Raw genomic sequence first — 25,431 nt, 5'->3', positions numbered from 1 at the left:
GACTGGGACATATGTAATTCTTACAATCAGTAAAGCTGAGATGACTGGGACATATGTACTTCTTACAATCAGTAAAACTGAGATGACTGGGACATATGTAATTCTTACAATCAGTAAAGCTGAGATGACTGGGACATATGTACTTCTTACAATCAGTAAAACTGAGATGACTGGGACATAAGTAATTCTTACAATCAGTAAAACTGAGATGACTGGGATATATGTAATTCATCCATGGCTACTAAGGAATTCTAAAATAGGAACACAGTTTTCACAAATATTGTTTATTTCACGATATGAAGGATTAGACAAACAAAATATTATTTTGTAAACTTAATTGGCACAACAAAAACAATAATCATGTACAAAGGATAAATTTTGTCTCATTCATGTATTCTCTTGCTACTTTTTCGCTAATATGAAATAAAATCAAAAGTTTAGGAGAAAAAGCACCTCTTCCTAAAAATTTGCCCTTTGTACACATATTTGGCAATTAATGCAGAAATTTCAGCAGATATCTTCTAAATCAGCAGTACTTCCAAGTAAAAAATAAAATTTCTTTGAGAGATATCAATAATATAGTTCGAATTAATACTAAGGCCATTAGTTCATATGGACGGAATAAATAATTATATTAAAATAATTTATGTAGTAAAACAAGTGTAAAATAACTATCACAGATTACAAATTATAGGGGGTTACTATACTTATGTACAGATGTCTATGTGAAGCAACACTATACGCTATTCTAAACTTGATCTTAATAGTGTTTCCAAGTTATAGTGTATAACACCATTCATCTCAAAAGTTTACAAGCAAACCTATGCACAAATATGTGCAATACCATATTTACAAATTAAACTAAAAATAAATATGACTGGAATGATCAAACAGTAAAAATAGCACAAAAATAGATATCACAGACGGATGATTGGACACTCCTGTGTAAAATGTTGTTTACAATACGTAAACTTTAGTCAACAAAGAAAGTGGATGGAATAACTCTGACCCTGTAAATAATTCATGACTTCCAATTTGGCAACTAATGCTGACAATACTAAACTAGCACACCCTGTACTGTGATGTACTGTTACTTCCTATATATATTTGTCTAGGAGATCAGGACTATTAACATTAAAAGTTCCTACGTACATGTATAGATCTTGACTATTAACATTACAAACATGCGGAAAAATAAAATAATGAAACAAAACAATCACAATGTACAAATAAATGCACCATTACACAAAAATATATGTTCAAATCAGCAGTTTTCAATTTAACTTTGTGGAAAAAGTTCACAAAAATATATATGTTCTGTAAAATATGTTATTTCAATAAATAACTCTCAGCAGCAAAAATAACTTTGATTTTTTTTCTTCAGCAGATGAATATATCACACATCTAAATAATAAAATATCACAATTGATCCATATTGGACGGAATTGTATCAACAACAAGTCACATATGATGCCACAAAAGTGCCGCAGCATAATTTAGTCATCGAGCTGACATAAGCCAGCGACACCTCTGTTAATCCAATGTTTCTGTGGCATGTCTGATGGTAACTTCAACATCATGACAAAGTTGGTAGAATGACCAGTAGTGGACAGGACTCCTCTTCTAGCTGTTGTCTTGTATACTGGACAATTATAATGAGGAGTATGAGTAAACTTAGATTTTTCATTAGGTCTCATCCATATCTAAAAATCTGGTTAAGGATAAATTATTAGCACAAATGATACCTTAAATTTTTTATGCAATTTCTTTTTCTGTGTTTGAGTTTATTCAAATAACTATACTCTACTAATAAATTTCCATGCCAAAATGTTGCTTTTTTATATCTGTTCTTCTTTTATTTTTTTGTTAGCATAAAAAATACAGCATTCTGCAGTCTCCTGTTGATGCACACAATTGTTTCTCTCCAAGGAAAAAACTCTTTTTATACATTTTATTTTTTGCACTTTTAAAATTTGAAAAAAAATGTAGGCTTGAAAAAAGGTGACCTATAGTTATTAATTTCTATGTCATTTGGTCTCTTGTGGAGAACTGTCTCATTGGCAATCATACCACATCTTCTTTTTTATATTGAAAAAAAGTTCTAATAATGCTTTATTTTTCTGCCTTCACATCTGTTCTAATATTTTTTGTATTTACCAAAATATAGTCTTAAACACAGGTTATAATGGAGTTGCTAATGATTTAATACAAAGTAAAACCTGACCACATATGTAATTTGAATGGAATGGAATAAAAAGGATACAATTGGCAGAGTTTCAAATAAGATCTTTGGTAAAGACTCTCCCAGGTTTCTGGTTTCTTTATTAAATCTGGCTCCTTCAATGAATAAACCCTGGAAAAGATATAACAAGTTTTCAATACAAATAATTCTTTTTTCCTTCTGCCTCATTACATCGTTACTTCACTACATTTCAAAACAGATAATAAAAAAAAAAATGTAATTGTAGATCAACCATACTTAATATGCTTATAAAAGTCTTGCTTTAAAAGAATGTATTTAGAAAATACAAGACGAGACTGAAAATCTTCAAATTCAAAAGGAGATCAAAACTTTTTGGATTCATTTGGATTTTTCAGAATATGAAATATAAAATTTTAAACATAATAAATTACAACATTTACCTAAATTCTTAAATTATAGTACGACTTACATAAACATAAGCTCCATCCTCAGGCTTACAAGTTGTATCTACATCACCTTCTAGGACTATTTCAAATTCAAAACCGATTGTATCAATTGGGATTGTATACTTCCTGGCATAATTCTGAGATACACCTATAAGTATTAAAAGTATATTTTGATTTTTGCATATAAAAAATTGTTTATTCTCTCCTTATATTGCACTAGTATTTCAAGTTCAGTAGATTTTTAGGGGGACAAATTGGCATTCAATTTGCTAAAAAATATTTTTAATTTGTTCATTGTTGGTTGATTTTTAAATTTTTTTAAAAAGAACTAAAAAATTAATCAGAAATTCTTCAAAACTAGTCCAAAACTTTATGATAAGATATAAAAAAAACACCACACCACTTATTTGTTTGTGGAGCTTGAGTGTTAATATATAACAATTTGAAACAAAACTGGTGATTGATGTTCTCATTAAATATTGTTATCTGAATGAATTACCTGTTAAGAATGACTGAGTAAAGTAGAACCCAGATAGCCAGAATGTTGCAGGAGAACCATTATCTATCCAGTCTGTCAAAAACTTTAGTCTGAAATTGGAAAAACAAATCTTTATTAGAATTATCCCAAACTATTTCTGAAAATAAACCAAAATGGGTGAAACTTCAACTAAAAGTGGTATTTTTTTAAAACAAAGGATAACACTTTTTCAAAATAAAAAAAAAAAAAAACTTTTGAAAGCAACATGTTTAATTTGAACACATTTTCAACTAAGTCTATAAATTTAATTATTACCTAGCCAGCAGGTCATTAATGTAACTGCCCAGTGGTTTGAGTGATGGATAGGACTTAGAAGCCCATACTGCTGGTACTTTTCCATTCAGCATACTGTCAAACACTTCCTCTAAATCTGATGACATGACCACTAAACCTTTTATAGCTTTCTGTAGGTTGACCAGTGAAACACGGACAACATGTGTCAGTCTGTTGAATCGGATTAATTCCTGACGTAACACAGTGTTCATAGATTCATTATACACTACAGGGTATTTCTTTATTACCTGAAAGAATAAAATAATATATATCTAGTTAACCATTGGTTCATTGTTTCATTAGAGTACCTTTTCCAATAAGTATAAACTTGTTTTATTTGCAAAAGTAGCAAAAGGGATTGACAAGTTATAACAACATTAGTGACGTCCTCTCCACCAATAGAAGGAATGTTGCATTTTCAAATGGGTCAAATAATACAGTGGAAATTTACCAAAGGTGTTTTGACACCAAGGTTGTTTTAGTAATGAAGAGTTTTATGTTTTGGACAAGGGATTGAAATAAGAAGATATTTAAAAGACTGTTATAAATTGAGAGTATATAAATAAAGGAATTAAAAAGTTGTTTTGAGATTTGAGCCATTGAAAATTTGGAGGGAAATGATTCTCTCTAGATTTTCCATACATTTAGCATTGCTACCGTCTTTTTTTTCTTCAAAAACTATGAAAAAATACCAATTTTTTTATTAGGTTTTAAAATTGCTCTTTTAAACTATATGTAACAAAACTATGAAAAGACAAGTAGGGATTAAAAGGCATAATTTTTAATAGCACTACATGGATAAAACCAGAGGAATAAAAATATCTGACAAAAAGTTAAAGACAAATCAGCAAACAGTCTTAAATCATTATGTAATTAAAGTGTATTCTCAAGTGCTGATAAACATACCATATCCATATCAAACAATGGAGGGAGTTTACTAAGGATATCTATGGCTAAGTCTTTAATGACATCTGAAGTTGACTTTCCTCCTCCTCCTGACTGTCTTGGTAAGGTCAGCAAAATGTTTTCAAACAACTGAAGAACAAAGTAATATAATAATCAATTAACAATATTCAGAAGAAAATGATCATATTATAATCAATATCTGTGGAATTCATTTATTTTCATGGGTTCCAATACAAGTTGAGGAAAAATATGATTTTCGTGGATATTTGATTTCATTTTTGATATTGGGAACTTGCATTTAACATGTGTTTGTAATTGGTTTGGAATAAGTGTAAGAAATGATCAGTTTGGACTGACTTTTAAAATAGGGAAGTATTTTTGAGTGAACTGATTTATGATGCAGGATATAGCCCAAGTTAATAATAATTACTATAACTGTTATTCAAGCATTTTTAATGCTTTCTTCATTGTGTGTTGATAAAGCATAATTGTCTTCAAAAGCCAAAAAAAACAGCGAGTTGTCTTCATGTATGATGCAATAGACAACTAACACTAGTATCCAGGAAGTTCTATGAATGATCAAAGAGGCATTAAAATTGCATGATTTGAGCAAAAAAAAAAAAAAAACAATGTTATAAATAACATTGATTGAGATACATCAAAGTATAAAGGTACTTTTTAAAAGAACTTTGATTTCAAATGGAAATGTAATAATTTTATATAATATCTCCCATGTAAATGTCCCAATAAAAAGTATGCTATTCTTTTATGCTTACCTAACATTTATATAATCTTTGTATCTTACTTACAGTAAATATAATATGACCTTACCAAATTTGTTTCTTTGTTATCCTTAGTGATATCTGCATTCTCATGGAGACCAAATACTTCTGGTGAGGCATTTAAAGGTAAAGTTTTAATATAATCTACAAAACTTGAATGAGGACCATCTGCAGGGGCAAAATATAATCCACTGTCAGAAAATCTGTAAATAACAAAAAAAATATTATCATTGCTTCTTTCATTTTTAATCTTTGTTGATTTCTTAAAAACCATACATGGTTTCTTTGATTGATTGATTGTTGGTTGCTTAACGTCCTATGGTTTCTTTCATCATGACATTAAATCATTTTGTATTTTTTACAATGGTAAAAATGGTGAACACCAGTTCTAATCACATGAAACCAACATCACACAAACAGACACCTGTTACTTTATAAATTTCTATAAAAAAAAGTCTTTAAGAAACAGATTCTATTACAGTATCAATTTAACAATTAACAATTTTCAATTAAAAGAATACTATATATTTGCAAATAAAAACTTACTTATAATTTGGATTGGTAACAATATCTTCTACAAAAGTAATGGCCAATAGAGACATGAGTAGACGCCTGTCTTTATCATCTGTGACACGCCCACCATAATTACATTCACCAGTCAGGTAAGACAAAGCAGGTAAAGGTAACTCGTCATAGTCATTCAGGAACATCTACAACCAGTCAGTTATCATTTTAAAATATGTTAGTATACCAACACCCTAGCTTCTTTCATTTCATTGATTGTGTATCCTATTTAACTTATCCTTTAAAAAAATTTGGTTGCTGTGATGCCATGTTGGCTACTATAGAATATCTGAAAAGGACTACAAAACTGGTTTAAAATAAATCTGTTTCTGTATGTTTTCTTCAAAATACATATGCAAAATATTTGATTAACACTCACTTATATATGTCTCAAACTGGTAAAGAAATCTGATTTAATAAACTCTTACTCATGTACTCTCAAATATGTATCAGATAATCTGGCTGATATGAACCCGATAAATTGAACTCTTGGCACATTAACTTTGTCTCCTGTTGATATTTAAGTCATATTTATGACATTAATGTTTTAAATTGTTTAACATTGTCATTTCAGGGCCTTTTATAACTGACTTTGCAGAATGGGCTTTGCTCATTGCTGAAGGCTGTACAGTGACCTATAGTTGTTAATTTTTTGTCATTTTGGTCACTTGTGAAGAGTTGTCTCATTGGCAATCATATCACATCTTCTTTTTTGTATTAATAAGAAATGCACTCACCAACATCTGTCTCAAGCTGATACGTAAATCTGATTCATTGAACTCATAAGGAATATTCCAGCCAAGGGGTCCAAACTTTCTTCTCTCCTGTACCAAGGCATGAAAGAAGCACAAACCAAACAACATCTTGTGGAACTTTTCTGGTTTATTACATCCATTAAAGTAATTAGCATCAGAAATCGGGTCATTCATGTATGATCGCAACAGATTATTTTTCATTCCCTTTGGAGGTTCATTTGTCATCTTTACACCTGTAAATGACAATATATACCGGTACTTTATAAGTATTCGTCCTTTCTTTTTATCAAGGAGATGTCCATGCATGTTCAAAAGTGACAAATAGGGAACAATTTACTATAAATATGAGCAATTCAAGGGTCCGGAAACGGTCATATATGCCAGACATGACCGATTCGGAAACTCAAAAGTCCTAAATCATTTATTGGGATCTAGGTCAAATTTTATTTTTCAGCAGAAATAATTTCGGTCATTCGTTGAGATTGAGTTTCAAATCGCCATTTTAAACATATTTTTGTTTTGTTATCGATTTTATGTAATTAAACTGCCACTCCAGTAAAGTGTTATAATCCTGAGGGCCCTCCTAATAACTATATTAATGCCTCGGGGAGCTATTGGCTAATGATCGCTAATCTCTTTACCTGTGTTTTTAGTTCACACATGGCTATTAATCACAAGCTCCGAACTAATATTATAAAGAAATTAAAATTCTATACCAACTGTCTTTATTATTTAATTACTTTTCAGCTAAGACAATTGTCAATAATGATTTAAAATTAAATTAAAACTTGATTAAATTTACGTAGAAAATTTTTTTTTTTCACTACTAACACACATGCTTTGTTTACTATGATACGCATGCCTGAAATTCTCTTCCGCAGATTTGACACTAAATCGTAAATTTAAAATGATTTCTTGCTAAATAAAGCAAGTGCAACTATTTTCATTAATATTCTTACACTATTAAAGGTAAAATATTAAAAAACGATGTTTTCCTGTGAATTTGATAAACAAAACTAATCCCGGAAATAAGTCCGGAATTGTTCGTTTTAGTATTGTCGCATTACATCCGGTTTGAATTTCGACTTCAGAATCGAAAGAAACGTAAGCGATGACTGAGAAAATTACGATTTTGAGTCATTAAAATCATTTTATTCTTAAACTGTTGCCTTCCCTTAATTGCTTTTGATCGATTTTAGGAAAATGGTAGGATAAATCATGAAGTAAACGCGATGCAACAGTGAAACAAATTCGTTGATGCTACGAGTATGAGCATACTCATGCAGTAATGAGATTTTGACAATCCGTTTTCGAAAAGGGGCCCCAACTTTTATGTTATATGAAAATGACTGTAATTAGGTGAAAAAATTTCCGGATCCTTGGAGCAATTGTCATCTTTATTCATAACCTAATACAAATAGTTGAAATATATACTGTATGTTGCCAAGTTTCAAATCAATAAAAAAATTAAAATCATATAAATAAAAGATATTTAGGACTCAATATTCTCTAATTTTACCAACAAACTGATATCTGTCACATAATAAATAAACTTCTCATTTTACAAGGGAGCTCCTTGGAACTGGATGGTAAGAATATTTTTAATACCCTACACTTGCTTTAAGACAACAACCTCTTATTCAAATTTAGTTTAACATTTTCATTTTCTCACCATTTTGGAAAGATAATGTCAAAATGCAACTAGGAAAACATATTGGAAAGATAATGTCAAAATACAACTTGGAAAACATTTTAACAGTGATGTGATATCTTAAAGATGATCTTACTGAAATAATAATGACAACTTAAAGAAATCATACCATTTTGTAGAATGGAAACAGGGAATTGATCTGAGGGATAACTGGTGAGCCAGAGTCTGAAGTTTTCGTGTGTATTTTCTGGTCTAATGACTTCTTCACAAATCTTCTCTAGAGCAGGCATCCAACTTGTAGCTAAATGACAATTCTGTAACACCACCCAAGTTCCATCTTTAGTGGCCTTGTCTATCATCTTGGAGGCTATGGGACCCTGAAATAATTAAACACAATAAAATTACAAAGATATTTTCATCAATTTTTGTTCCTATAAATACCTTTTCTTTCAATCATAAAGATGAATCTATGTTCTTATGCTGTGGACTTCTAAAGATGGCTTGAAAACTGTTTTAAATAAATGGACATAGATGATGAATTTGGCTTGCATAAAACACTATAAAGAACTTGAGAACCGTAAAATTGACATCACCCAAATTAAATTTGATTTGTGTTTTGTGGTAATGAGCATTGTGTATAAGTTTCATAACATTTGGTTGAGGCAACTTAAAGTTGGAGAACAGAAATCAATTTTGGTTCGTATGTATGGACAGACTTACTGACAGATGTAGACAAGGTTAACACTAAATGCTCTCCTGTGATAGTGGGGGCATACAAATGGATATGTGCTCAATTATAAAACTACCTGTCCTTGTCCAAGTGATATAGTTTGTATAGTTCCTCCTGACTGGGTGAAGCCTCGGTCCTCTCCAAACTTCAACAATGCCATCATAGGATCAGCACCGGGGGAAAGAACAAAAATTAATGGAGAACAATTATTAGAATCAACAAATGATCCACCCAGGTCAAAGGTTGGTGGTTCAATATATGATTGTCCTAAGTTATCTGTGATAAAATCCTGTACAGCTGGAACTATTTTATCTGGTCTGAAACAACGTAACACTATCATCTTATCCAGTCCTGTCAGAACGTTGAATGGACTCGGTAACTTAACGTCCTGAGGGGTGGAGGAATCATACAGTGGCTTCCATTGACCAATGTTGTCCATAACATCTGAAATGTTCAACAGTTTATATGACTTAAATGTGTTGATATAACAACTTTCAAACATGTTTCATGATAAAAAAGGTCAAGTAAAATGTTTATTTCTACGATTGAAAATGATATAAAAGTTGTTTTATCTTGCAATAAGTGTGAAAACAGGATTTTTATTTAAATAAGGGATATTTTGCAACATCATGCAGTTAATATTGTTGGAATCACTTGTATACAATATAAAACAACAACAACAACAAGTCAGAGAAAAAATTATTGTTATAAATGAAAATACTAACGTTTGAAGAATCCTTTGTGATTAGGAAGTGAAGAAGCTCTCACAATTTCCCCCCATGCCTTGTCAGTCAACCATACTGGAGCTGGATTGGGATGGGGATTTTCTAGAGCCACACCTCCTGTTAACAGGAAACGCCAGATGGTATCATCCACACGACCCCTAGTAAAGAGAAAACATTTCTACTGAACATTTCCAGATTCTAACAATTGACATTTTGTTAATGTAAAATAACTAGAGGCTCTAAAGAGCCTGTGTCGCTCACCTTGGTCTATGTGCATATTAAACAAAGGACACAAATGGATTCATGACAAAATTGTATTTTGGTGATGGTGATGTGTTTGAAGTTCTTACTTTACTGAATGATTTTGCTTCTTACAATTATATCTATAATGAACTTTGCCCATTAGTAACAGAGAACTATATTTGGTAAAAATTTACATAAATTTACCAAATTAATGAAAATTGTTAAAAATTGACTATAAAGGGCAATAACTCCTTAAGGGGTCAATTGACCATTTAAGTCATGTTGACTTATTTGTAGATCTTACTTTGCTGAACATTATTGCTGTTTACAGTTTATCGCTATCTATAATAGTATTCAAGATAACCAAAAACGGCAAAATTTCTTTAAAAATTACCAATTGGAGGGCAGCAACCCAACAACCAGTTGTCCAATTCATCTGAAAAATTCAGGGCAGATAGATATTGACTTGATTAACAATTTAACTTCTTGTCAGATTTGCTCTAGATGCTTTGGTTTCATAGTTATAAGCCAGAAACTGCATTTTACCCCTATGTTCTATTTTTAGCCGTGGCGGCCATCTTGGTTGAATGGCCAGGTCATCGGACACATTTTTCAAACTAGATACCCCAAAGATGATTGTGGCCTAGTAGTTTCAGTGGAGATTTTGTAAAAGATTACTTAGATTTATGAAAAATGGTTAAAAATTGACTATAAAGGGCAATAACTCCTAAACGGGTCAACTGACCATTTTGGTCATGTTGACTTATTTGTAGATCTTACTTTGCTGAACATTATTGCTGTTTACAATTTATCTCTATCTATAATAATATTCAAGATAATAACAAAAAACAGCAAAATTTCCTCAAAATTACCAATTCAGGGGCAGCAACCCAACAACCGATTGACCGATTCATCTGAAAATTTCAGGGAAGATAGATCTTGACCTGATAAACATTTATATTCCCATGTCAGATTTCCTCAAAATGCTTTGATTTTTGAGTTATAAGCCAAAAACTGCATTTTACCCCTATGTTCTATTTTTAGCGGTGGCGGCCATCTTGGTTGGTTGACCAGGTCACGCCACACATTTTTTAAACAAGATACCCCAAAGATGATTGTGGCCAAGTTTGAATTAATTTGGCCCAGTAGTTTCAGAGGAGAAGCTTTTTGTAAAAGATTACTTTAATTTACGAAAAATGGTTAAAAATTGACTATAAAGGGCAATAACTCCTAAACGGGTCAACTGACCATTTTGGTCATGTTGACTTATTTGTAGATCTTACTTTGCTGAACATTATTGCTGTTTACAGTTTATCTCTATCTATAATAATATTCAAGATAATAACCAAAAACAGCAAAATTTCCTCAAAATTACCAATTCAGGGGCAGCAACCCAACAACCCATTGACTGATTCATCTGAAAATTTCAGGGAAGATAGATCTTGACCTGATAAACATTTTTATCCCACGTCAGATTTCCTCAAAATGCTTTGGTTTTTGAGTTATAAGCCAAAAACTGCATTTTACCCCTATGTTCTATTTTTAGCGGTGGCGGCCATCTTGGTTGGTTGACCAGGTCACGCCACACATTTTTTAAACTAGATACCCCAAAGATGATTGTGGCCAAGTTTGAATTAATTTGGCCCAGTAGTTTCAGAGGAGAAGATTTTTGTAAAAGATTAATTTAATTTACGAAAAATGGTTAAAAATTGACTATAAAGGGCAATAACTCCTAAACGGGTCAACTGACCATTTTGGTCATGTTGACTTATTTGTAGATCTTACTTTGCTGAACATTATTGCTGTTTACAGTTTATCTCTATCTATAATAATATTCAAGATAATAACCAAAAACAGCAAAATTTCCTCAAAATTACCAATTCAGGGGCAGCAACCCAACAACCGATTGACCGATTCATCTGAAAATTTCAGGGCAGATAGATCTTGACCTGATAAACATTTTTACCCCATGTCAGATTTGCTCTAAATGCTTTGGTTTTTGAGTTATAAGCCAAAAACTGCATTTTACCCCTATGTTCTATTTTTAGCCGTGGCGGCCATCTTGGTTGGTTGACCGGGTCACGCCACACATTTTTTAAACTAGATACCCCAATAATGATTGTGGCCAAGTTTGGTTTGATTTGGCCCAGTAGTTTCAGAGGAGAAGATTTTTGTAAAAGTTAACGACGACGGACGACGACGACGGACGACGGACGACGGACGCCAAGTGATGAGAAAAGCTCACTTGGCCCTTCGGGCCAGGTGAGCTAAAAAGCAAAACATTTAGCAACATTAATAAATAATAATAATAAGCACACATATCGTATATACTTTTATAAAACAAACTTTAAAGCCAATATAATGTGTGTTTACCACTTTTAAAAGCAAATTTTAATGTGCATTATTTTGCAAAACTTTTGCTCTAGGATCAGTTAGTTTTGTTGCAAATAGAAGATTATCTTTAGCAATACTATAATGACTATCTACTGTAACTTTTCAATCGATTATAGAAAATAGTAATTTCTTGGAGTGTGAAATTGGTAACAAGATCTTCTAGTAGCCTTACAGTATCAAGCATAGTTATTTCATTTGTACTTAAACAACAGAACAACACATTTTAAAATCTATTTAGGGTTTAACTGCTTTTCAATTGTCATATTTTCCTAATTTTCAAATTTTGTAAGCTAAAATTTGTAGAAATTATATTTTTAGAAGTTATGTTTAAGATTCTGTGCATCATTGTTTTATGACTAAGGTTTCAAATGCTTTTAGATTTAAACATCAGAAGGGCTTTTATCTCAAGACCACTGGTTAGCAGTTCTTGATTATTTCAGTTTTAAATGAATAGGTAGCCATAAAATTGTCACATTTTTTTTTTATTCAATATTGAATTACACCAAATCATATCAAAATTTGTCTTCAAATAATAAAAAAGTCTTTTAATGTTTTCTTAACAACAGAAAACTCTCTGCACAACACAATTTTTGAATTAGGCCAGACATGAATTTCATATCCATACTTGCTATTTATCAAGCAACAATAATATCTGTATTTTATGTAAGCAGTAGCAAATGAATAACATAATTGACGTATAATCATAAAAAAGCTAATAACATAAACTATCTATTTAAATATACCATAACAGTGTGAAAGCAATATGTAATTTGCGAAATATATATATATCTAAGCAAGCAGACATGACACCCTTTCCACTCTATATCGAGATTTACTTTCCTATTAAACACAATACATGTATATAATATCTATATAACATATCATGGTAGGCCATACTTAGAACTGTCACTTTGCAATATTTATATGATAGGCACTTTCATTTAGTGATACATTGAAGCAGGCTAACAATCTTAATACTGTTCATTCATGTATTCAAATCAGTTAAAGGTCATATGCCAGATTTTTTATAAGCATGAATAGTTACATGAAAGTATTAAAATAAAATAAAATTATGGAGAGATTTTGTAAAGACAGTAATAAACAAGAATGTGTCCCCAGTACACAGATGCCCCATCCGCACTATCATTTTCTATGTTCAGTGGACCGTTGAAAATAGGATAAAATCTCTAATTTGGCATTAAAATTAGAAAGATCATATCATAGGGAACATGTTTACTAAGTTTCAAGTTGATTGGACTTCAACTTCATTAAAAACTACCTTGACTAAAACCTTTAACTTGAAGCAGGACGAAGGGTCAGATGAATGAACGGACGAACGGAAGGACAGACGAACGGAAAGACCAGAAAACATAATGCACTTAAATGGGGCATTAAAAAAACTTGCTGTAGTTATGTCCCCCTTGAAGGTGATGATAGCACCAGTGTGTGCTACAGTTGCCATGCATCAGTTATGCTTTAATATCCTACTTCAAATACACAAAAACAGCATGCATCCACTGGGGTTTTACTCCCATAAAAAATATTGTTTTTAATCAAATAGGTGTTTACACTAAAGATAAAAACAGCTGAGTTGAAGACAAGACTATAACTCGATTCAGAAATAGTAAATTTGGAAGGGATCAAATGGGATTTTACACTGCAATCAGGAAACGTTTGTTGAAAGAAGCACCAAGAATTTCAAATAAGTAAATAGTTGATATTCATTTCATTTTCTATTATTTTTTTTTTTTTTATATCAAACTACTGTTTAAAAAGCAAATATCATGGATTATCTCCAAAATTTGCATATGAACTATTAAATAGATGCAACAGTTTCTAATTATGGCCAATTAAAATAATGTACTACATGCTATTATACATCAACACCACAAGTGTCTAGATTACATGATACTGTAGCTTTAGTTCCTGTAAACGCTTCATGCTAGCACCCAACCCTCCCCATTTGTCTATCAGATCTTATTTTCTGATCATTAATGTACTTTGCTACACATAATATATAAAATGTGTGTGCTGAAAGTATCTCATGGATAGCTTCATTTTCTACTTGTAAAAGAAAGAGATTGATAGGATTTATCAAAATAAAATACCAAAACAAAATAAAATAAACAAAAGTTTCTGTACCTAAAAAAAAGAATGAAAGACTACTGTGTTTACATTACCACAAAATTTACTACCAGAACATACATATTTTACAATTTTCCTTTCAAATAAAAGTTTTGATTGGACTTAACAGATATAAGGAAGATAGCTCCTATAACGTGCTCCCAAACTACATACATTTTGAACCTGTGTTGTCTGTATGTCTATACTTACTTATTTACTTCAGGATTACTCCTTATAACGAATAATCAAAAATACTATCAAATATTCATTTCAATTTCTTATAACATTGCAATAATACAATTTCCTCTAAACAGAAAACTGTTTCACTTTATGATAGTTTTCACCAATATTTCTGATACTTAAGCAGACCTCACATTTTTAATCTATATAACATTCTTTGTATGCAGTAGTTCCAGAAATAGCATTAACTAATCTATCCGTATCATGAAGAAATAAAATGAATACACCAGTTGACAGTACATTGTATTCACTTAGTAAAGGATGACTGCCATTTATGAACATTAATTATGTTCAAAGAAAATTGCACAACAATCTTTAAATTATGCAGTAAAAGTTACAATAATCATGATAGAGACAAGAACAAGAATGTATGTAAGCTTTTTGAATCTCCTTTGCTTTTTAATGTACATTCACAACATGTTGAAATATTAACTTACAGTTCTTTCAATACAAAATGAAAGTAAAAAATTCACATAACATAGTATCAAGAATAAAAACATTTTTAATCTTACAAAAACTTTGCAAAAACTTTCAATATAAAATATATTTAAAAAATAATAAATATAATGGCCTTATAGAGAACTACACATTTACCTATGTGGTAATTTTTTATTATCATTGGAGTGTATAATCAAGAGAAACTAATATTTGTCTCTGTTTCTTATCCCTATCCACGTTGTGTACTGTACATTTTTTCGTATTTACACTAAAAAAAATTAACAGTGAAATCCATTTAAAGTTACCAATCTTTCTTCTTCTTTTCTAGCTTCCTTTTCGTTTTCAATTCTTAAGAACCTTTTTGATAAATATTTAGGAATATACTTGGTATTCATTACATGAGGATGATTACATTGGATTTATCGTGCCTTAATAAAAAAAAAAAAAAGTAAAAATGAACTTACATTCCCTTCAGTATACCAATACATAACAGGAAGGAAAACAACAGCTTGTCTTTCTCAAATAATGACCGACAGACATTCCTGTAGATACTGTTTGTAAAATGATCGTTCAGATTAAATATTCTTTCTTCCAGTACTTTTGATGGACTGCTGTTCATTATAGACTGAAATAACCAAATTTAACATTCAATTTCAATAAACTCATTTCACAAATAGTAAAAATAAACTCAACAAATTCACAAATAGTAAAATAAACTCAACAATTCAATATTTTTGCATAAAAAAAAGTGACCATAAAGTTTTCAAGAGCAAAATTATAGATTTATGTTGCTTTTTAAAATTTCTTTTACACTTAACTCATAGCAGACCATGTCAATAGTGGAAGCCTAAATGGGCCTCAATTCAAGTATCAACAACAATGATAGAAACTATATTACAAATGGGAAAAATAATTGGAAAAAAGAGCCTACCTGATGATATAGATTAATAAACCATGTCAATGAATACTGGTACATAGGTTCTATAATGGCTAGATCTGAGATACAGAAGAATAAAGCTTACCTGACTGTATAGATTAATAAACCATGTCAATAAAAACTGGTACATAGGTTCTATGTTGGCTAGATCTGAGATACAGAAGAATAAAGCTTACCTGAAGGTACAGATTAATAAACCATGTCAATGAATACTGGTACATAGGTTCTATGTTGGCTAGATCTGAGATACAGAAGAATAAAGCTTACCTGACTGTATAGATTAATAAACCATGTCAATGAATACTGGTACATAGGTTCTATGTTGGCTAGATCTGAGATACAGAAGAATAAAGCTTACCTGAAGGTATAGATTAATAAACCATGTCAATGAATACTGGTACATAGGTTCTATGTTGGCTAGATCTGAGATACAGAAGAATAAAGCTTACCTGACTGTATAGATTAATAAACCATGTCAATGAATACTGGTACATAAGTTCTATGTTGGCCAGATCTGAGATACAGAAGAATAAAGCTTACCTGAAGGTATAGATTAATAAACCATGTCAATGAATACTGGTACATAGGTTCTATGTTGGCTAGATCTGAGATACAGAAGAATAAAGCTTACCTGAAGGTACAGATTAATAAACCATGTCAATGAATACTGGTACATAGGTTCTATGTTGGCTAGATCTGAGATACAGAAGAAAAGAATAGAAGAATGGATGGCCACTGGTTTATATCCATTCCTTGTTTCATCAATTTCTTTCTCTGTCTCGGCTGCTATTTCTTGTTTAGCAGAAATTTCTTCTGACAGAACTTTAGAAGAAGATAAAATCTTGATGGCTGTCTCATCTTCTAGAATATTACCCTATGTAAATATAAAACAAACAATTTATAAAAACTCTGGTGCATGTATATAAACCAACCAAATCCGAGCATAAAAACTAGTATGTTACATGTTATACTTCACAAAATGTTCAGTTGATCCAAAGCAAGATATGGTGTTTCACAGATGCAGGTCAAAAATCCTTCAATATTAATTTTTTCCCCATTTAAATCTACTCGTTCATAAAAAATTAATCTCTGCATTTGATTACATTTACAGGAGTAAAAAAAATATGTTTTAGTCAAAATTACAATAAAAGGAAAAGTAGATAATATTACTCTAAAAGAATATGCTAAAAAACAATTTTCAGTGGAGTAATTAATAAATCTTTATAATTACCTCTGATGATGATAAAACTTCAAGAATCTTGTCTTCAATTTCCTTGAGTTGTTTCTTATTTGAAGCACTTTCTATGATGAGTTGATTTTTCTTCTCTTCCAGTTCAGGTTTCTCTTTAGCAGCTACAATACCTAACAATTGGTCTTCTAATCCTTGGGGTGTGATCATGAAGTTAACCAAACATACCTGTCAAATACACATTCAAATAATCATGTGGCTCACTTGTTCTGGTTAGAAAGTACTTCACAAGGCACTTTTTTATTTCCAGCATTTTTTATCTGTATAGGGTGCTATTTGTATCTTAATAGCAAATATCATATGGGGAATTTAGTGTTGAAGTCGCAACTTTTAAGTCAGTGTGAATAAGTGGCTGACACATAATAATTAAAAAGAGTCTAATGCTGAAGACTGTATGTTGATTTCAAGTGTTGTTTTTTTTGTTTCCCTTAATTGATGGGTAATCAACATTAAGTAATTCTCAAAAATTAATAAAACAAAGAACCAGGAGTAACACTGTGTAGCACTTCAAGTTTAGAGCAGGACAGAAAAATAAATAAAAATCAATGTAAAAAATTGATTATGTTTCGACAAAAAAATTGTCAAAACAGATTCTTTTATTGCAATATGTGACATAATCAATAGTTTTTTTTTAAAATTGTTAATGCCACTTTCAGCACTAGTGTGCTTTTTAATGATGGTCATTTTTTATTGGTCAGGTAAGCTGGAGTGTCTGGAGAGAACCTGACAATCCTAGTCAATTATGACACCTACCACATGCAGAATTTGAACCCACAGCCTCAGAGTTGACTGTCTAGTGATATAGTAGTTTGACTACTTAGACTGCTTGTCCACTGACCATCCTCTATAGTTTCTTTTCTACTATACTACTTTACAAATAAACATGAATAATTACCTTGACAGATATCTCTGGTAAATAATGTGGATTTCTGAATCTAGTTGTAATATAGAGTTTAAAGTCTTTAGAATATTCAATAACATTGTCTCCCAGACGTATATAATCTACACCCTGTTGTCTGAATGTAAGTTTCTGTAAGATAGGTTCCAGTATAGGATCCAGTTCCTCTCCCACATTCTCCAGTAATACTGGTGTACCAAACTGTATAGAATTCTCAAGAGTTCTCAGGTAATTGGCATCAGAAAGTTTGATTACTCCAAGTTTGTTTTCTCTCTCCATGTTCTTTATCCATTTATTGGCTTGTCCTGTTTAAAATGGTAAAATGTTGTTTTTAGTGTAAACAATGTAGATGAGAAAACAACAAAATCCTTCAATTTTCATCTCATAAAAATTTGGTAGTACAATGTAGTCTTATTGATGGTCACCCCTCATTTTTTTGTTCATATTTTTCTCTTGAAATATCAAAATACTAAAAGAAATAATTCTGAAAAAAAAATCACACATCAAAAGAAAAATAATATTTAAATGACAACTTTTATTCATTGTATGTCATAAATCCACTTAAAGGAAACTGGTAGCGTTAAGTTGGATTGTAAATTGCATGAATTTATGATATAAACTCATAAATTTTACATATCAGACTAAAAGTATTCAAATTGTAAGACAAATTGTCCAATTAAATGTGACAACTCTCTATAAAAAAGAACAGAAATGTTTTCTTTGGAAACTGACCTTGTGGATCAATCATTAATGGCCATCTTCTTGACTTAGAGACAATGATACCATTGTCAACACTGAAGGTATCTACAGGAAGGCCAGCTATATTCCAGGATCGAATCTTTACAGGTTCACCAAGGGTAGCATTCAGTGAAAAATTCTCAGAACAAGGAATGTTACGCTCAATTGAAGCTTTGTGCCACTTGGCAATTATTTGCTGTAATTAAATGCATGGCTTAAAAATTTAAAATACAAACAGAAATAGCAACACACACAATAGGTTGAAATTTACCAGCTAGTTAGATACTGATTGTGTTTGAATAAAAGAGCTTATCTAATATCAATCAAATGAAAAAGGAGTTAATAAAATATTTCCAAAAAAAGTGTATCACCTTTTCTAGCAGCCTGCATTATTTTTTTTTATCAATATTAATCTATTTTCAGACAGTTGTCTGTCTGATATCAATTGAAATTTTTTGAGTTCATTATTTCTTTATAGATTTTTTCAAACTTAGAATACTGACAAAATGGAAATTCATGACTAAAATGAATCCAAAGGGCAATAATAATTTACCTGTCTATAATCCACAGTGAAAGCTCCAAGATATGCCACCAAACCAGATGACAGAAGGACATCACCAGTGATGTTAATGTATCTATCTCCCAATAATCTGGCAGCCTCTGTCCATCTGTCTTTCTCACCACCCAATCCTCCTATTAGTTTCTCTGCTCTGTCAAGTTTCTTCTCACAAATATCAATATTAGTCTCTAATTCTTTCTTCTTTTGTGTCATTGCTTCAAATTCATCATTTAATGCTTGTAATCTATCTGTAACCTGTACAATAAGGATAACAAAATTAATGCTTTTATTCTTCTTTTGAGTCATTGCTTCAAATTCATCATTTAATTCTTGTAATCTATCTGTTGACTTCGACATGATGAGGTTCTACTGTAGCTATAATGGAACTTCGCTTGAGTTAAGTAGTTCCTTAATTAAAAGAATTTTTAATATCAGAATGTAAATTCTCAAATTATGCTTTTTTTCAATATTTTTCACAATAAATGTCTCCAAATATGTCAGAATGATGATGGAAGTGTTTAAGGACATTGACTTGCTTTATAGCCCTTGCACGGTCGGTTACATATGTGAAAATGAATGACACTCACCTCTTTGAGCTGTGCTCTTTTAGCATTAAGTTTTTCCATCTGAACAGCCAATTCGGATTCAGCCTCTGCCAACTTGAGTTTCTTTGGAGCTACAACTTTGGCAACCTTATCATAAATATCCATAGCTTTTACCCATCTACACAGACCTTCACAAGCTGTTGATGCATTCTTAATTAATATAGGGTCAAAATCAGGGTTTGTTATGTATCTGAAATAATAAATAATTATTTAGTCAAACTTTTCAGGCATATCAGTCAATCAATGAACCATAAGGTACTGAAGAATTTTTGATAGTGTCAATAAAATCTGAGTACTTTCTTTAAAATTCAGACAAGTACTGAAGGAGGATAAAAATCAAATAGAAGAATAGATGCAATGATCACTATATACAAATCTTATTCAATATATAAAAACTCTATCTTACTTTTCTCTTATCTTTTTAATAATAGCTGGAGCAATATTGTCTTTATCATATGACTTCAGTCTATCCAGGAACTTAAAATCTGCCAGGAGTTTCTGAGAAGGTCCCCAATAATCTTCTACCATCTTTCCTGTACCAGTTGGATCTGGTTTTCTCTCAGACTTGGCATTCATCATTACACATACTGATTCCATAACAAGTCGTACAGGTGCTGGTGGATTCTAGAAGAGAAATCAGTCATTATTGTCTTTTCTATTTCTTTCGTCAATCATTTATTCTTAATAGAGACGTTTTTATGGATTTGGCTACCAACTAACTAATTGAAGAACAATTGAATAATAAAAAAAAAATCATTTCAAACCTTCTCAGCTTTATACAGAAGCAATACATTTTTTTTTTTTTTTTTTTATTGCAAAATCGAATAGATAAAAGATAAATAAAAATTCATGAAAACTTTCCAGATTGTTGAAAAAAGGTTTTATAGAAAGTCTGAAATACATGTAAACTGTGTGGAATATCTGACAGGTGATTCCTTAAGCCCTTGATGTGGTATTATAATATATAGCAATAATAAGTCATCATTGTATACCTTCATGGATTTGACTAATGTAATATCTGCTGGTTTCAAAGTGTTTAAGGCTTGGATTGCAGCCTCAAGAGCTGGGATAGCCTCAGCCAGTTCACTTTCACATTCATCTTTAATAGCCTGAGCTGCAGCAGCGGCAGCATTAGCCACAGCTTCATCAGCAGCTACTACCTCTTTCTTTGCTTCCACTTCCACAGTATCCTGTTCTATTTTTATCATCAACTTCTCTGTCTCAGCAGAAGTTTTAATGAGCTCTGGTTGTAAGGCCTTAAGTTCTGCCTGCATAATGGAGACCTGTGATGCAGCAAAATCCAGTTTCTCAAGACCAACCAAATACCTATTCCTCAGGGTAAGAATTTCATCACGTTTGACACCCAACAGAGACTTGAATGTCATGATCAGTTCTAAATATGATGTTGGTGTCACATAATTATGTCTTCTTAGTTGGTCCATAAAGCTAAAAGTACCAATATGCAGACATTTTAAATTTATTAAACTGACACGTTAGTTAAATTGTTTTCATAGTTCACATTTTTAAAAGTACCAATTTGTTGAAAAAGAAATATTTTAATACTGCTATTTTTCAATTCCATAAATTAATCGTAGTAAAAACACTTAAAATGTATTCAACATTCTAGTTAGGAACATAAATACTTAATTTTACTAATCTTATATTGCCTTTTGTCTAGATACTAGAAATGGATATGTTTCTAAGGCAAGTCTGTCAAAAAACATGTTTAATATAGTGTAAAATTCATTATATCGTTGTTGCAAATCACAACATATGTAATACCAAGAACAACTAACTTATCCCATACCTGACAGAAAGTTCTCTGACACTCTCATGGAACATTTTGCACATAACCACACTCTCTTTCCTTATGGAATCATCTAAATCAACTTCTTCTAAGAATTTATTAGCTACCATCTCCAAAGCATCTGGTGGCCATGTCTACAATAAATATGAATTATAGTACTCTGGAAATATACAACTCTTCTTCGTATGTTTTAAAAAACAAGTATCAAATCAAATGTGTTAAACTCTCATCCTTACTACTGGTAATACTGTTACACATTGACAACATTTTGGCTGACATGGAAATCTGCGAAACTAGTATATAATGTTACGTTCTAAAGTCTCTTGGTCATATATTCACATCATTCTGTCACAGCACCAATATCTTGGGTGTTATTAACTTGTTTCTGTAAAGAAAATTACATCTTACTAATTCAGATGCTTTTCATTTCTATCATTCATAGAACATGTAACAATAGCTTTACATTTCAGTACACCAGCGTGTCCGAAAGTTCGGAAAAGAATTGCTAAAATTAAGTTCTGAAGTCTCTTGGTCCATATTCCTGACTTTTTTATTGAGTCTACTCACCTGGAACCAATCTATAGTACAGCAGTTAATCAGTGAAGGGAACATCCTCAGACGATTCCTGAAGGCATCTCCAATAGGACTCATGGCTAACACTATGTGAAGGTTCTTTTTCACACGTTCAATGAAATAGTTGTACATAGCTAAGGGTGTGGCATCCATTTTTTTACCCTGTAAATATTGTGATGAGAATAAAATGATATAACCCTGTGTAAGTGTTTCATTAAAAAACGACTATACTAAAACTAGTCACTAAAATACAGGATATTCACCAGTGTTTTCAGCCTTCCTTAATATTTTATACTTTGGCTTCTTTTAAAGCTTTGCATCAATTTTATTGCCAAACCAAAATATTAAAATTTCTTTTTCACTCTACTGAATACATGCATTACAATCAGTGAATCTATGATAAAACTTAACATTAAACATTTATTATATATTTTATCTGAGATATGGACTTGACCACCAAATAGATCACTATCCCTATGTCGAGCTTTCTGCGATAAAATTTGCAGGCTCAACAAAAACAAGTTTCTACAAAAATAAATGAATCCTAAGTAACTAAATAACTGTTAGTGCTATATTTAATTGATACTGAATACACTTATTCTGATATATTTGATACATATAATATATGCATGAATGTGAAACCTAATATCATGAATTAAGTAAGGATTATAGTTTTAAAAGTAGAATTTACTAAAACTAAACATGCTGTTTCTAGTTCTAACTGTTAAGTACAGTTACAATTCATTCATATATAACCAAGAAGTAATTTCTATTTATACTAGTTCATACTTATAATACTTTTGTAATATAATTTGTTAACTAGACTATGTGTCTACATAGATGTGTGAACCTTCGTTTATGTGCTCATTCTATAGACATAGTATAGAATAGTATTTCTTTTAAATTCAGAATTAAGCAACCTATAAGTAACTTATGAATATTATACATGTATTATGCAAAATGGCTAAAATAGTTGTTGCCAAATTCTGAACTTTCTGTAGAATTTCAAAAGCTGAGATATACCACCCATGCTTATGCTATTTATAAAGCTAATATATAACATAACCTGTATATAGTATCATGCAACAAGACTAATGTATCACATGACCTGTAGTCATGGTTACTACAGTACTTACTGAATACTTCTCCTGAAATTGTCATTAAAGTAAAAAAAAACACATTAAAATAGCTGGAACAAATATATAAAATTTTTAGTTGAGAGCACTTTATTATAGAGATTTTAAATATTTCAATAAAATCATGATGTGCTTCATTCAAAATACAAACTTATAAGCTTTTCAGCTTTGCACGTGATATTTGCATATCTTAATACAATATTATATATAGTTTGCTTTAATTCAACTTTGTGATCCTGAATGTTTTTTGATAATATTAAGATTTATTCAATGTTTAATGTTCATTGAACACAAGCAGAATGTGCACAAAACATTAAAAATTATTGCATGTCTTTGTGCATGACACATCTAGTAAATTTAAAATATTGATTAGATATTCCCACATCTTTATAACATTTAAAATTACAAAGGCATTGTAGGTTAAACATTCTTTTCTTTTCTTTTACATTCTAAATAAAATCATCTTATAATTCCAATAAATTTGTAGAATATTTTGATTACCCTAGTGAAACAAAATTATTTACCTGACATTTTCCCCATATTAAATCTAGTGAAGAATTATCTCCCCTGGCAATAGAAATACCAGTACCCTATGAACCACAGAATCTTGGTCAAACCCTAACAGTGCATATATTTTAAGTTCAAAATTTTTAACCTGATATAGTATAGTAAAACAGAGAGGCGCAGAGATCTGAAAACATAAACCCCTCCCCTTTCATAGGCAGAGCATAAAAATCATTTCACAACACTATGAATTGTGTTTGAGTGTTAACTGTTGGTGTACATCTCACCTCACAACATCACAACATAAAAGCATTTTATAACTGAAAATGCAAATGAATGGAAATGAAACTTAACTATGGTTGGGTGAACAAGGAAACAGACATGAAAACAACTTTATAACAAAAAAAAATTGCAATTTCATTTAATCAAGTCTCCATAATTGTTTCTAGATTGTATTGAAGATTATGTATGCTGATATATCTGTTTAACACCTTATAAGGGAGTAAGAAATGTAAAACTGACGACAGATTTCTTTCTTATTCAAAGCAGTGAAATTCCAGAATGCAGGGTTTAATACATTTTTTAATTTAACCGACATTATTCCACAATACATTTTATAGACATCACATATATCCATAATGAAACAAATGGGATTTTTTCAGGTTTGAAAATATGGTTTGCTTGAATTACTGAAGAAAATTCATCTTCTTGAACTTCCTTATTCGCAACATCATTTCTTGGCTGTGAACAAAAAAAATAAACAAACTGAGGAATATATATAATGTAAAATGGATGATAGCTATTCAAGAAAATTTGGTGATTCCCATTATTGTTGTTTCACCAAGACAAACCCATTTTTTACAATTTCAAATTCAACATGTTTTAAAATTTTTGGTATTTTTTTAAATTCAAAATTAAAGACTTAAAGATTATGTTTAATTAATTAATTCAGAAGACTCTTATTACTCAAATTAATCTAAAATGCAGAGTAAAAAATTCTAATCTTCCAAGAATAGCATCATGAACAAAACAGGAATTAACGGATGATAAAAATGAATGCCTTTTCTTCTGGAGGAGCTGTTTGACCAGTCTCTTTGGCCTCCTTAGCTTTGGCAGCTGCATTAATTTCCTAAAACAATCATTCATAAAATATTATGAAATAAGGGGTTTGGGGGATATCATAACTAAATTTTGTTTTGTTTATTTAACTTTTTACTGTGTTCTACCAACTAATTTCATAGAGCATTCTGGTACACAGGAAATTTTAAAACAGTTCTTGCTATTATAGCTCATTACTCATAAGAAGTGATAAAATCACATGAGCAAAAACTTTACAGTTTATTCAAAAATTTGCTGAACCATGAAAATGAAGTCAAGCACAATAAATTAGCCAGATTGAAATTTCAGAAAATA

General features: G+C 30.9%; 1 protein-coding gene across 4 annotated transcripts in view; it reads right to left on the bottom strand.

Annotated features, from left to right (window-relative positions):
• Positions 1-268: 268 nt before the first annotated feature.
• Positions 269-25,431, bottom strand: part of LOC143045769 (dynein axonemal heavy chain 3-like) — a 61,459-nt gene continuing 36,296 nt past the window's right edge. Inside the window, exons 47-71 of one of the 4 annotated variants that reach the window (XM_076218500.1) lie at positions 25,079-25,147; positions 22,373-22,540; positions 21,806-21,939; positions 20,991-21,444; positions 20,405-20,622; positions 19,981-20,188; positions 19,388-19,648; positions 18,829-19,030; positions 18,094-18,401; positions 17,181-17,366; positions 16,581-16,823; positions 15,477-15,637; positions 14,545-14,565; positions 9,574-9,731; positions 8,925-9,292; positions 8,288-8,495; positions 6,450-6,700; positions 5,695-5,858; positions 5,198-5,351; positions 4,367-4,495; positions 3,443-3,708; positions 3,149-3,237; positions 2,673-2,797; positions 2,264-2,353; positions 269-1,703 (exon numbers count right to left, since the gene is read on the bottom strand). In XM_076218500.1, coding sequence (XP_076074615.1) covers positions 1,497-1,703; positions 2,264-2,353; positions 2,673-2,797; positions 3,149-3,237; positions 3,443-3,708; positions 4,367-4,495; positions 5,198-5,351; positions 5,695-5,858; positions 6,450-6,700; positions 8,288-8,495; positions 8,925-9,292; positions 9,574-9,731; positions 14,545-14,565; positions 15,477-15,637; positions 16,581-16,823; positions 17,181-17,366; positions 18,094-18,401; positions 18,829-19,030; positions 19,388-19,648; positions 19,981-20,188; positions 20,405-20,622; positions 20,991-21,444; positions 21,806-21,939; positions 22,373-22,540; positions 25,079-25,147 — 4,842 coding nt within the window. In that variant the 3' untranslated portion in view covers positions 269-1,496. Of the gene's footprint in view, positions 1,704-2,263; positions 2,354-2,672; positions 2,798-3,148; positions 3,238-3,442; positions 3,709-4,366; positions 4,496-5,197; positions 5,352-5,694; positions 5,859-6,449; positions 6,701-8,287; positions 8,496-8,924; positions 9,293-9,573; positions 9,732-14,544; positions 14,566-15,476; positions 15,638-16,580; positions 16,824-17,180; positions 17,367-18,093; positions 18,402-18,828; positions 19,031-19,387; positions 19,649-19,980; positions 20,189-20,404; positions 20,623-20,990; positions 21,445-21,805; positions 21,940-22,372; positions 22,541-23,514; positions 23,527-25,078; positions 25,148-25,431 lie in introns of all 4 variants that reach the window. The other 3 variants (XM_076218501.1, XM_076218502.1, XM_076218503.1) reach the window with 3 other exon arrangements.

Source organism: Mytilus galloprovincialis, chromosome 9, assembly GCF_965363235.1.
Source record: "Mytilus galloprovincialis chromosome 9, xbMytGall1.hap1.1, whole genome shotgun sequence".
In the NCBI taxonomy this organism is placed as follows: domain Eukaryota; kingdom Metazoa; phylum Mollusca; class Bivalvia; order Mytilida; family Mytilidae; genus Mytilus; species Mytilus galloprovincialis.
The sequence above is the reverse complement of the archived record's forward strand: the minus strand, read 5'-3'. Positions and strand labels throughout refer to the sequence as shown.